General features: G+C 50.0%; 1 protein-coding gene across 1 annotated transcript in view; it reads left to right on the top strand.

Moving 5' to 3' along the window:
* myripb (myosin VIIA and Rab interacting protein b) overlaps positions 1-13,180 on the top strand; it is a 66,033-nt gene extending 52,853 nt beyond the window's left edge. Inside the window, exons 5-17 of the mRNA XM_084702538.1 lie at positions 3,739-3,819; positions 4,134-4,231; positions 4,667-4,747; positions 4,991-5,164; positions 6,590-6,755; positions 6,958-7,676; positions 8,107-8,874; positions 9,270-9,332; positions 10,923-11,120; positions 11,327-11,488; positions 11,754-11,843; positions 11,942-12,002; positions 13,140-13,180. Of these exons, the coding sequence (XP_084558664.1) occupies positions 3,739-3,819; positions 4,134-4,231; positions 4,667-4,747; positions 4,991-5,164; positions 6,590-6,755; positions 6,958-7,676; positions 8,107-8,874; positions 9,270-9,332; positions 10,923-11,120; positions 11,327-11,488; positions 11,754-11,843; positions 11,942-12,002; positions 13,140-13,180 (2,702 nt within the window). The remainder of the gene's footprint in view (positions 1-3,738; positions 3,820-4,133; positions 4,232-4,666; positions 4,748-4,990; positions 5,165-6,589; positions 6,756-6,957; positions 7,677-8,106; positions 8,875-9,269; positions 9,333-10,922; positions 11,121-11,326; positions 11,489-11,753; positions 11,844-11,941; positions 12,003-13,139) is intronic.
* The last annotated feature ends 1,029 nt before the right edge of the window (positions 13,181-14,209 follow it).

Genomic DNA, 14,209 nt, shown 5'->3' with positions numbered 1-14,209 from the left:
CCTGTCACTCAGTGAGAGTGAAGGCTGTGTGTGGGTGTAGTCCTGAGTGTATGTGCACGTGCGTCTTTGTGTGGATGCGCACCTGTGTGTGTCCTTCTCTGCGTGCATGTGTGTTTGTGTGTGTCTGTATGCATGTGCACTTGGTTTGCGTGTGCATGCGTGTGCCTGTGTGAGCGTGCGTGCATGCGTGTGTGTGACCTGCACCGGCAGTCGTCTGCAGTAGCAGTGATATGGATGATAGATGTGGCCCAGGGGGCTGGTCCAATTAAACATGGAGGAGACATTGATGGAACAAGCTAGAGAGGAGGACTGGGAGGAGGAAGAAGAGATGGAGGAGGAAAAGGAAGAAGAGGAGGAGAAGAAGGAGGTGGAGGAGGAAGAGAGATGAGGAGGAAGAGGGATGAGGAGGAGAGGGAGGAGGAGGAGAGGATGAAAAGATCAGGAGATGGAGAATGGGGAGGTGGAGGAACAGCAGGAGGAGGAGGTGATGGAGTACAGGGAGGAGAGGAAAGACCAGGAGGAGGAGAATGATTTGCGTGTCTCTCTTTACCACAAAGCAGGTTTCTCGTCTCAGCCCAATGCTGAGATAACGTTCCAGCAACCGCAGGATAACTATCTCAGAGATACAGTTCACCACCAGATAACCATTCATGGGTAGTGCTGTAAAACGTTTATTGAATTAATGCGATAACATTCACGAAACTGCCAGCTAATATTTGGTTTCACGTCCACGCCAATCCTCGTATATCCAGAACCTACAGAAGAATGTGGTCAGCCTGAGCTGAGCTCTTGTTGGTGCCTGTTATTTCCACCTGGGTGGGTCTGAGCTCATTCTGAGCCTGGAAACTCTGTGCCTGGCAACCAACTGGTCTCTTTTTAAAGTGCATCATTTCTATAGTAAAATGGTAGCGATCGCCTCAAGAGAAACATAGCACCTCGTGGAGCAGAGCGCTCCTCAGTGCGCGGTGTTTTTGACCGGAACTCTGTGGAGCGTCTTGAGTTTAAAATAGCCTGTGAGCACTCGGGAGCGCCGCACTATACACATCTTTCAGTGTCCTCTCTGCTTCCGCCTCCCTGGATGAGCGGAGCTGGCCCGAGCTTACCCCGTGAGTCAGTGTCTGAGGCTCGTTGTGAATGGTGACCTCGGTTGTCCCTCTCATGCTGTTTGGAGTCTTGGAGACATTAGTGACTCAGTGAGGTGCTGTCCTGGAGTTGACTCTGGGAGTCTGGCTGGAAAGGGCCTTATCCTGGGAGTGGAGGGCAGCATGGAGAAGCTTGAGTAGGGCTGAGGGTTGGATCCTGGGGCCTGGGACTGGTGGCTAGGGCCTAAGAGCTGGACGCTTGGGTTCACAAGGATAATAGTGAAATAATCTTGTGTTCAAATGTGTGTTTGGGACCATCCAAGTGTTGTGTTAGGGCTAGTCTGAAGCTGGGGGGGGGGTCATGTGACCATGGGGGAGTTTAACTGGTGTCAGCCTCCATATGGATCCATCATCAATCATTTGTCACAGATTGGAAAAGGTTAAAGACACACACACACATACTCACACAACGTACGGTGCACTTTATTGCAGAGGCGTTGCTAGTGTCACAAGATTTAATAGGATGAGGAGAGGACAGTTATACTGTAGAGATATTTCACAAAACACCCTCAACCTCGAATCCCAATCCCAGTCATGGCATGCAGTGCCTCTGGTGGCCAAAACATGTCATAACATGTAGTTTATCTGTGTTAGTGGAAGTGAAATGGAAAAGGCCCTCTGTATTTCTATTGATGTGCTGACAACTCTCTTTTCGTTTCCATCTCTCTTTTCTCTCTGTCTGCTGGTATGCTAGCTGTCATGTCGTTTTCCAGTGCGTGTACAGAAAAGCTGGGCTGCGTGTGTGACAGATGAGCTGTTACAGTTGAAAGCGAGCTGTCTGGTCTCTACATGCCCCCACTGTTAGGAGGAACTGCAGCTTTAAGTGTTATTATTGACAGTGTCTCAAACACACACAAACACACACCCACTCTCACGATGATGCTGTTGTCTGCAGTGTTGCCATGGTGATGTGGAGGGATTGTGCAGCCGAGTGCAGTGGGGTAAGGTGAGGCGGTGACCAGACAGGAAATGAAGACACATGCTGAGAAGCCCCCTATTTCCCCCAATAACCACACCCTATCACTTGAACTTCCTTGTTCGGGAGAAGGGGGCGGTGCTCCTTTTGGTTTGCATCCATGATTGACAGGGCGGGAGAGAGAGCCAACGTCATATCAGGATGGCACACAGCACGTCAGGTTGATGGTGTATCAGGGTGTGTGCATGCTGACAGCTCACATCAGGATGTCACACACACATGTACAAAAGTCTTGTATTCTTTTTTGCTGTATGCTTGTCTGTCTGCCGAGATGAGTGTGTGTCTCTGTGTGTGTGTCTGTGTGTGTGTGTGTGTGTGTCTGTGTGTGTGTCTAAGCTCCACTTCCACATCAGCACTGAGTCATTTATTGGGGGTGTGTGCGTATCCCAGGGGGCCAGCTGTTTCATCAAGCAGTGCTTTATTGACTCCTTGCTTCCTCTCCTGGGGATGATCAACCTGCTCCAATCAGACCCAGTTGGGCTCTTAACACTGGTGTAACAGCAGGAATTTGGGGCAGGTTGTTTTTGTGTGTGCTTACAGAATGTGTGTATGCATAAGTGTGTGCGTGCGTGTGTGTGTAACTGATGGCAATTTGTGACAGGAAAGCAGGCTGGCTGTCCACTGCCTGCCTGCCTGCCTGCCTGCCTGTCTGTCTGTCTGTCTGTCTGTCTGTCCATCTGTCTGTCGTTCTGTCTGTGGGGTCTCGTCAGGTTCAACCAGAGACAGATGGTGATGGTTCCTCTGCTTCCGACCCACTGGGTCCTCAGCCCCTCCTGAGACACAACGGCTGCCTCCTCAGACTCTGCTGCCTCTCCTCTCCTTCATCTGCTTCTCACCTTCCACCTCTGTCCCCATCTCCCCGCAATCTCCTCTCTCCTTCCTCTCCCTCCTCTCCCTGCTCTACCCTCCATCCCCTCTCTTTCCCCCTCCGTTTCCCTTCCCTCCATCTCCCTCTCCCTGCTCCTCACGCAGGTACAGTGAGTGACATTCATTGCTGCCCCGCAGCCTCAATACCAATAAGAGGCTGGATTGAGGTCAACCTCCCTCTGACAGGACACTGTTCTGTTGTAAATACAGCAATGCTATGAACTGGAGGGAGAGAGACGGAGATAGAAATAATGTATCACACGACCATGTAAAGGGCAACATCGTGGTTAATGTGTAGAGTCTGGCAAGGCTGACGGAAAGGAAACGAAAATGAACTCGATGAAGCATGCAGAGCAACAACAACTTAACAATGCCCCGATAACAAACGGCAGTAGAGAATCGAGGCCGTGTGGCATTTTGCTCAATAGGCTTTCATGAGGCACTGCCAAGTATCTCTCCTTTCGTTCCGTCTGTCTCTTACTCTCTCTCTTTCTCTCTTTCTCTGTCTCTCTGTCTCTGTCTCTCTCTCTCTCTCTCTCTCTCTCTCTCTCTCTCTCTCTCTCTCTCTCTCTCTCTCTCTGTCTTTCCCTGAGAAGCATGATTGTCGTGAGTGAGTCTGCTTTTCAGATGTTTATCTTGTCTTATGGACTGTAGAAGCCCTCTCATAACATAAATGTGTGTTTCTGTAATATGGTGCCAAATCTCCCCACTTAAACTAATCTTCTCCTCTCCTCCTCCTCTGTTCTTTTTCAGAGAGCAGTATCAACGAAGGAAGCAACGACAACGATGGCAGTGTGTGTGGCAGTGACTCCACCTTCTACAGGCAGAGTGATGGTAGGCCTACCAGCCATGTACTAACCAGTCAATACTGCCATTACAAACACACTTGCATTGTCGGGCTCTTGTCCAAAGCGCCCCTACCTCCAGGCCAGCCCAGTAATGCTCATAGATGCACACACACACATATATAAACATGTCCAGTGTAAACATCCAACCACAGACACTGTCGCTAATTGCACTTGTTCAGCCAAATGATCTTGTTTTGTTTGTTTAATATACATAATTGAAATATGCCTTTCAGATAACAATTGCCCCAAGAGGAAACTAACAAACACTGTGTGTGTGCGTTTGTGTGTGTGTGTTTGCAGAACACAGCATGGCAGATACCCTTACAGTTGCTTTGCGCGTTGCTGAAGAAGCCATAGAGGAAGCCATTGCCAAGGCAGAAGAATTCAGTGACAGCTTGGTGAGGCGTCAATGATGTTCGGTCTTTCTCCTCTCCCCGTTACCTTTCCCCCTCTTCTCCCCTCACTCTCTCTTCTCCCCTTTACCTCCCCCCTTTTCTCTCCTCCACACTCTCTCCTCTCCCCTTTACCTCTCCCCCTCTTCTCTTCTTTCCTCTCTCTCGTCTCCCCATTTGTCTCCTCTCCCTTCTTCTCTCTTCTCTCTCCCCTCTCATTCTCTTTTCCCCTCTTTCTCTCCTCTCCCTGTCATCTTTTTTCTTCTCTAGTCATGGTTTTTGGCTGGATTCAGCACCACTGCACAGGGGTTCATGGTAATTCTCAGCTCCTTTGAACAGGCTTTGATGTGTGTGTGTTTGTGTGGGTGTGTGTTTGTGTGGGTGTATTTCTGTGGGTGTGTGTGTTTCTGTGGGTGGGTGTGTTTTTGTGTGTGTGTGTAGGAGAAACAGAATGAGGCTCGATATCTACGGGACCACAAAGAGGAACTTATAGAGGAACTTGCTACAACCATTGTACAGAAAGTAAGTGGCTTTTGCGTTTCTTTGTAAAACACACTAAAAGGATTGGCCAGATTGATTATCGTTTTCTGCCCAACAAGGTTTATGTCCTCCTCTCCCAACCTATTATGTTCTTCTATCTATCACAATCTATCAATACTCTTTTCCTCCCCATGCATGGTGCCACCATCTCTCTCTCTCTCTCTCTCTCTCTCTCTCTCTCTCTCTCTCTCTCTCTCTCTCTCTCTCTCTCTCTCTCTCTCTCAGATCATTCAGAGGAGGAAGCGTTCAGAGATGCAATCTGAGTATGACTTTGTGTGGCCCCAGTCTCAGAGCCAGTCCCAGGGCCGACCTGGCGAGTTGCCCTCCCCCCCTCAGACCCCCCATGCTGACCTGGCTCAGGGCTCCCAGGCCCAGCTACACAGCTCTTACTCCCTCTGGGTCAGTCTGGAGCTCCACCACACCTGCAGCCAGCACACACACACACACACACTCAAGAAGATGCACACACACGCTCACCCTCTTACTCAGATAAACACACGCTCACCCTCTTACTCAGATACACACACGCTCACCCTCTTACTCAGATAAACACACGCTCACCCTCTTACTCAGATACACACCTGCTCACCCTCTTACTCAGATACACACACACACACTCTCTATACTCAATATACACATGCATTCAAACACACGCACTCCCTTTCTCTCGCACACACGCGCTACCTCTCACACCATAAAGCACACACACACACTCAAAAATATACACTCCCCCACACACACACACACACACACACACACACACACACACAGAGCCTCTCCTGAGGCAGCAGGGTAGACTGGGAGGCTGGCAGTAGAACTGTAGCAGGTCTCTGTGCTCAACCAGGTGGTGCATTCCTAGTCACAGGGGAAACCTTTAGCCTTTAGCACATGTTCACACCCACACCCACACACGCAAATAGACACACACACGCATGCACAAACACACAGTGTTGGCAGAGTTTCAGTGGGGCCAGTTTGGTCGATCTGTCCCGTGTGTCAGGCAGACGCTGTGTGGAATCAAAGCAGCGTTTCCCAGCCCCCCTCCTGCCTCAGCATGTCTGTTTCACTCAGTTATGATCAAAGTGCTGCAAAACACACAGGGATTCACCTAAACTCCCTAACCCTACCCCGCCATGGGGTAGGCTGCCTCCGTCAACACCACGTAAACATACACACAGACTCTCATGAATACACGATGCACATGCACGCACACACTCTCATATGTACAGTATATTCGCACACTTATTCACACACATATCTGTGCTTATGAATGAGCTGACAGAAACATAAATTTGGACAAAATGAGAGAGAGGGTGGGGGAGAAAGAGGGTGGGGGAGAGAGAGGGTGGGGGAGAGAGAGGAACTTAATTTAAATCGGATTACTCACTCCTGCACCACTCTACTGTTTTTCTTTTTTAACAAATGTTTTTGTAGCTCTCTTGTGCCCCCTGTTGACTAAAATATGAACCACAGCCACCAGTCTCAGGTCACAGCACTGACACATGCCTACTGTGAAAAGAGACCAAGAATGTTTGTATTTGCTACTTTTAGATTCTTACAGCACTTGGCCGCTTTACACACACACACACACACACACACACAAATATGTAGCAGTAATCTAGAGTAGCTGGTTTGTTTTCACTTAGGAGCATGAGAAAGTAACAGTTAAACCCCATCTTAACTCACCCAGTAATTAGCTGAAGTATTACTAAGTATTACAATTGTGTGTGTGTGTGTGTTTGTATGGATTGCGGACATGTATGTGTGAATGTATCTGTTCATGTATGTGTGTGCATGTGTGTGCATGTGTGTGTTTTCTAACAGAGATCCAGGTCAGCCTTCTCCCTGACCAGTGACGACTCCCCAGAGAAACCCTCAGAGGGGGGTCTGGGGGCCGGCGCGGGCTTGCAGCACTACACCTCTCTGAAGAGGGACGCCAAGGCCGCGTCGCTGCCCAGCTGGAAGAGTGTGGACCGCCTGGATAACTCCAGTAAGACACACACACACACACACACCTGCCCCCATCACTCTGGCTGCTTATGTTACGGTCAACACTAAACGTTACTCTGGTCTTTGTAGCATGGAACTTGGTGATACTACCGTGTCTTCTTAAAGGCTGTAAATAGGTGTGCACAACTGTGTGTGTGTGACTGTGTTTGTGTGTGTGTGACTGTGTTTTTGCGTGTGTCCAGGTGCGTCGTCTGTGCTCCAGAGCCCAGACGGTAACTGGATGGCCCTGCAGAGTTCCCAGCTGTCTCGCCCCAGCCTGCTCACCAAGAGGAAGAGCCTGGTCTTCAGCGTGCTGGAGAAGGAGTCCGGCGTCGTCTCCGCCTACGACGAGATGGGCTCCGCCTCCGAGTCGGACCGCGAGGACGAGGGGGGCTGGGCCTCGGCCCTGATGCAGTTCCGCAGGAAGCTGTCGGATGAGACGTACTACACCGACTCCCAGCACGATCCAGAGTGGACGTACACCCCGCACCTCCCTGTCACCTCGCCCTCCTCGGGGCAGTACACCAACACCGAGACCCTCAACTCCGACTCGGAGCCCTCGTCCGTCCCCTCCGCTCGCCCCCGCAAGCCCCCTCACAACCTGGGGAAGAAGAAAGCCCCCCCTGACTCCCAGCTGCACCCCCACCACCCTCCGCACCACCACCAGCACCAACATCCACAGCATCGTCCTCCTCATCAGCATCAACCCCAGCAGAACCCCCCCTCGTTCCCGCAACGCCCCCAGGCCCTGGATGTGAATTTTAACCCCAAGGTGACGGGGGACAGCAGTGAGGCGGACGAGCGTCAGGTTGACCCCATCAGGAGGTCGCGGCGACGCAGGAAGAGCAAGAGGGAACCGGCTGAACAGGGGAGGGGGGGGAACCAGCCCCCCAAGCAGCCTGCGCCGCCCACTACAGTACAGGTAGCATTCTACTTCACTGGAGACCTAGTCAAATACCACTGGATTTGTATACATTTGAAAAGTCATCGCTAGGCGCTATTTGGCTCCACGTTAGGTATTTTTGCTGAATAGCTTGGGTTTTACTCCTCTTTCACCACTAGGTGTCCTCCCAGGGCCATATTGCTGTTACACAGAATGTGCAGCATTGGTCACACAATGCCTTTACTCGAGTAGACAGTCGACAGTCTAAATATGCGCCACTTTGTTATGTGACCTTTCATACAGCGTCTCATTCTCTTTTTCCCTGTCGGTTTCTCTCTGCGTTCCTCTATATGTTTCTGACCTTGTCTAACTCTTTTTCTCTCTCCCTCCCTCCCTCTTCCCATCTCTCTTGTTCTTTTTCTTCATCTCGACCTGTCTCCACCTGTCTCTCTCTCTCGCTCGCCCACAGGAGAACAGTGGCTTCCTGCTCAGCGCTCTGATGAAGAGGGGAATGCGTGAGGAGAAGCCGCCCCATGACATTCCCACGCCCATGATGGAGGCCTCCACCTCGGATGTCATGACCCCAGAGCCCGGGGACCTGGACACAGTTGCCCCTGTCTCTGCTGCCCCCAGCCCCTCCGGCCGGGACCCCCAGGCCCCCCTGCCCCCCTTTGACCCTGGCCCCCAGTCGCTCAGCAGCTCCGGACCAGGTTCTGGAGACACCCTGGAGCAGGAGGTCCGCTCCAAACTGAGCGAGATGGTCAGCCGGGCCAACAGCAAGGAAATGACATCGTCTGAGGACGAGACGACCAAGCGTCTCGGAGAGAGGCCGCTGGACAGAGGAAGTGACAGACAGCAGGACATGCAGAGCCTGAGAGAAAGACCCAGCTTTAAGGAGAGGGAGAAACCAAGAGAAGTGCACGAGCAGATGAATGGGCCCGACCTGAAAAGGAGAGAAACGCTAATGGAAAGTTCTGTGTTGAGAGAGGAAGAGAGACTCAAGGCAAGGAGGTTGGAGACAGGGGGAAAGAGTTGGGAAGAGAAATCAGATGACAGCAGAGGAGAAAAGAGATTGGTGAAGAGAGAGGAGAGCAGGCAAAGCAAGAGACAACAGAGGAGAGAGGTGGACAGAGAACCAGAGAAGGGAACAGAACCAACGGAGGAGAAGGCCGGATCCACTCCTTCCTCCCCTGCCATGTCCCCTTCTCTCCTGGAGGGGGCGCTGTCAGGGGGACAGGTGAGCACAGAGATACCGTAGATCACTCGAGCTTTAGCTTAGCGTCCACGTGCAGCAAGAACATAACAACATCTCTGTTTTGTGACATAGCCTGTCTGCTCGTCTTTGTCTCTGTAAACGTTCTTTGTCTCACTCCTGTCCTTTTTTCCGTCCATCCCTTCATCGCTCTCCTTCCACTCTTGTCCATGTTTTTCCTGTGCTGTCCACATCCTGCCGTCCATCTCTTTGTCTCCTCTCTCTCTCTCTCTCTCTCTCTCTCTCTCTCTCTCTCTCTCTCTCTCTCTCTCTCTCTCTCTCTCTCTCTCTCTCTCTCTCTCTCTCTCTCTCTCTCTCTCTCTCTCTCTCTCTCTCTCTCTCTCTCTCTCTCTCTCTCTCCCTCCCTACCTGGCTAGCAGGAGGGCCCGAATGGGCTGGATCTACAGCAGAGACTACAGTTACTCTCCTCTCTCTTACAGCAGGTGAGATGTGCTGTCTCTATAGCAGACTGCCTCAGTCACTGTCTATACAGGCAACGTCTGGTCTTGTCCGGAATAGTCTGGTCAGGACACTATTTAACACAGCAAATGTTGGATTCCAGACTTGGTTGGAAGCGTGCATTTGATTGATCTTGCTTGGTCAATGACCTAACTAAAAGGTTATTCACACACAAAATCAAACCCTACCCACCTGCTCAAAGAACACAAGCTGATGGTAAACATGTAACCCTTACATTCACTCAAGTGAGACGAACACACAATATTCTCACATGGATGGACACACACACATGACATATGGCCCTTTTGTCTCCATCCAGACTTTATTGATATCAGCTCTTGTTCCTACTGGCTTACTGTGCGTCCACATCGATGATGGAGACTATTTCAAGTTGCAGATGCCACTCACTGGTTGTGCATCATTCAAGTATAGTTAATAGTCCTCTAATTTGAGTCCACCATCGAGCCAGTAAGGCCAGAGTTTAGGGGCTGAGTGAACGACAAACAAATGATCACAGTCTTTTGAAACAAGATAACTGCAACGTTTTCTTAAAACGACAGTAGATAAACAAATCAGTTCTGATTTGACACCCAAACGGTGCTTGGTAAATTAAAATAATGTGGCTGGTGCTAGTGTGGTCTGTTGGTGCTGGTGTGGTCTGTTAGTGTTAGTGTGGTCTGCTGGTTAACATAAGTGAATCCCTAACCCTCAGAACGGGCTTGTGGCTGTGTTTCATCCTCCTGGTTATGACTCTGACTTTGTAGTTGATGACACCAGCCGCTCTCTCAGTATAGATCCATTCTCCATTGACGCAGTAGTCAATACTGCGGTCTCAGCCTCGCTCTCTTTTCACCGCGGGCGGCCATCAGTGTCTTATCTTGCTTCATGTCATTTCTGACTCAAGTAGCCCCCTCCTCCTTCCCCCATCCTTCCACTCCTGCTCGTGAATCCCACCCCAGCACACTTCTTTTCAAAAACAGCGCTGTCACTAAGTAACCCTGGAGTGTGTGGATCAATGCTCTCACTGGTTCTCCTGATCAAAGCCCCGGCCAGTGATTAATTAATTTATTGAATTTCATCTATCTCTCTCTCTTTTCCCTCCCTCACCTCCTCATCTCTTCCAATAAATGGAGGTTTTTTTTTCTGTGTCTGTCCTGTATGCTGAAGTGCTCTTGTGTCGTGGTGTGATTCGTTGTCTGCAGGTTGAAACTAAAAGTTATTCGTTGTGGCATCACTCCTGTTTAAGAGAAAACATTGTAGCGGTGTAGTAAAGTGATGAAAGGTCAACTTTTCCCCCTCTCCTCCTCCATACGCCTCTTCGCACTCCTTCTTTTCCTGTTCTTACGACACCTGACAACTCCTCACAGGTCAAGCATGACGATATGTGTTCACAGTGACACATGGTAGGGTGTGGGAGAAGGTGTCATACCTGCGAGAGTGTGTGTTGAGTGTGATTGCCCGAGCAACATTTGCAATCCTCTGACCCTCACATCGCGATGTGTTTGTGCGCTCCACTGCGCGTGTGCATGTGGGTGTTCGCACCTGTGTGTGTGTGTGTGTGTGTGTGCGCTGAGCAGAAGGACACAGCGGCGTCTCTGTGCAGCATTACCACTGAGGTCCTAAAGGTGCTCAACGCCACGCAAGAGCTGATAGGTGAGGCTGGCAGTGGCAGCGCCACTCCGTCCGAGTCCATGAGTGCCCACGAGTCCTCCATCTCCAGCAGCTGTGAGACGCGCAGACTGGACCAGAGACTCACCAAGATGGAGGAAAATGTAAGACGACACGTGGCTTTAGATTCATACCTACATACATACAGCGCCCGAGAGTCGTCATAATGTATTTACACGAGAGAAGAACAAAGGATATGAGGACAATCCCCGCCTCAACTTTGACCCAATCTCTCCCCTCACTCTCTCTCCTTCCTCCCTTCTGTCTCGCTCCACCTTCTCTCCGGCTGTCCGTCTCCGTGCGTCTGCAGGTGTACCTGGCTGCAGGAGCGGTGTACGGCCTAGAGGGGGAGCTGGGGGATCTGGAGGATTGTGCGCGCAGCATCAACAGTGGCACCTCAGACAGAGACCTGGCCTTCCTGGAGGACCAGGTGGCCACGGCCGCAGCCCAGGTGCAGCAGTCTGAGCTCCAGGTAGGGCTCTCCCCCCAGAGAGGCGGCTCATCTGGGTGTGGGGGGTCGGTGGCCTATTGATTACCAAAAATGTTGTGATACGCTACATTCTTTATGTTTTTTTCCATTTAACAGACGCAAAATCGTGCGAAACAGCCCCTGTGCTGTCTGTCCACCCAATAGTAGCATTCTTGGTTGTTAATGAGTAATTAAACACCAGAACATCTCTTTTTAGTTTAACCTCCATAGTTGATATTTATGCACAGCTGTTTTCCCTCCTCTCCAGATTTCTGATATTGAGGCTAGGATATCCGCTCTGAAAACAGCTGGCTTGAACGTCACAGTCTGCACACACAAGTACAATTCGAAACCCCAGGTACACACACATACACATCCTTCAATCTCCTCAACATGCACCTAGAAATAGTCGCCCACAGACAGGTACACTGTGCTAACACTCTGTATCGTCCACAGCCTCAAACCCTTGACTCATCACGCCAACAAAGGAGAAAGCTTCCGGCTCCCCCAGTCAAAGGTATCACAACAGACATGACCCTCCAACGAACTCCCACCTTCCACGATATGGTCTTTGTGATTTATCTGTTATCAATTAGATTCGTGTTGGGGGGAGTTACAGCCATGACCCGCAAGCCACATCCCAGACTGACAAATTCTGTAGACAGCTTAATGTCAATGTCAAATGTGTGGCGGAGCGAGGTTAGCCTTCGGCCGGAAGGACGATCTTCCGCAGCTTGTTCTGTTCAATGTGTGAGCATGGTTCATTGATCTCTGCTCACGCCAGCGCAGCTACAGGGCTGTCTTTTCCACAGAATAACTCACTCTTGTTATGTTTGGGTGTTCTAAGAAGGACAGAGGGACGGAAAAGGAAAGAGAGAGAGGGGGTGGGGGGGGGTGGTGGAAGAATAGTATTCACACCTCGACTCATCACACGTTCTCAAGTGAAAGAGTAGGTTGGGAGTTGAATGGATGCAAGTCTAAATGTGCACGGTGGAGAGCGCCTAAGTGAGACGGACTCCATTAGGACCTGATAGAAGGAACACTGAGGGAACATGGAAACGTGGGGCTGCTTTATCCAGCCGTGGCAGACAGCTCCTTTCATGGTAATTAATAGTATTTTTTGTGGGTCGTTAGGACCAGTGTCCACTCACACAGCCTGTGTGGTGACGCACTCTTCTTCAGCTACAGTTTCAAAGAGACACACGGCACAACAGAGAGGGAAAAAAAGCAGAGACAAAGTCATGTTATCGTGTCCTTTATTCTAGCGAGGCTCAGCCTGAGATGAGGAGCTTTTTAGAGATACTGGGATAAGACGGAAGTTTACATCATTTAATTTAGCATCCGTTTAAATTCAAAGCAATATACAAATAGTTAATAATTTTTTGAAAATACAGAATCAGAAAATCACTGATGAGAAGTGCATAGTTCTGGTATTTCAGTGTTTAATATCAACGAATAGTCTGTATTTTGGCACTCAGTGCAACAGTAACATCTTGACTACATAGTACAGTGTAACAAAACATCATTATATCATTGTCAGTGCAACATAAAACAATGTTGTGGGTGGAGTGTTTTGTCGGCAATGCTACAGTGGTGCCTGCCACTGCTTGTGTTATCTGGACTGTCTTAGACTCAATGCAGTTTTGTGTTGCAGATAAGGATGCAGAGCAACAGTTGAGAGTGGTTCGACCGTAGTGGTTCAACAGCACAAAGAGCCTCTTCAGACCCCAACCCCACCTTCAGGCACCCCCCCCCCCTCACCTCTGGACACCCGGGGCCCTATCACTCCAGTGCCTTGTTCCAGCATCCATCTCCAGCTCCAGTGGCCATGGGGCCTACACCTGCCCTATGTGCTATCCCATTTGGAGCTCTCCTCAGGGGCCAACATCAGTCCCCTTGCTATCCCATTTGGAGCTCTCCTCAGGGGCCAACATCAGTCCCCTTGCTATCCCATTTGGAGCTCTCCTCAGGGGCCAACATCAGTCCCCTTGCTATCCCATTTGGAGCTCTCTTCAGGGGCCAACATCAGTCCCCTTGCTATCCAATCTGGAGCTCTCTTCAGGGGCCAAAATGAGCCCCCTTTCTACCCTATCTGGAGCTCTCCTCGCACAGGCACGGCATCAGCAATCAATATCTCAAACCCTTCATTTTCTCAGTCCAGCCCAGGACTGACTCCCTTAACCCTACCCACTCTCCCACCCATCCCTGGACCCCACTTCCACCCTCAACAGGAGGGCTCGACAGACAGTGTGTCTCTGCCTTAAAATCTACAAACACTCCTCGCGAGACATCTCACTGTCCAACTCTCAACATAGGAATACGTGACTTTCCATCTGTTGTACAGAAAAAGCCCTGTCCGTCAAGTTTTCTATCTGTTTGCAAGAGTGTTGTAGGTGTTTGAAATAATGTATGTCAATGAAGATGTGAAAATCATGTGACATCTAGTGTGATACATGTCTCAAAAGAGGTTGACCCATGTTTTATACTGTTCCCTTTCTCGCCAATTATATGTCATGAAAAACGACCGTTTCCTAACACAGTAGAGCCTGTTTAACATGACCCTTACATTGGATCCAACTTACTGTCAGAAATTCAAAAACAATTCATAACTTTGATATTTTGTTCAGAGTCTTCTCTACATCTCTCCTTAAAAAAAAGTATGACACTTGTTTTGGGATTTGGAATTGGCATGAGAGTTCCCAGCACCCTAAGCACCGTGAATAA

This window comes from Hypomesus nipponensis, chromosome 8 (genome assembly GCF_054491055.1).
Source record: "Hypomesus nipponensis isolate SF chromosome 8, ASM5449105v1, whole genome shotgun sequence".
NCBI lineage: Eukaryota > Metazoa > Chordata > Actinopteri > Osmeriformes > Osmeridae > Hypomesus > Hypomesus nipponensis.
The sequence above is the reverse complement of the archived record's forward strand: the minus strand, read 5'-3'. Positions and strand labels throughout refer to the sequence as shown.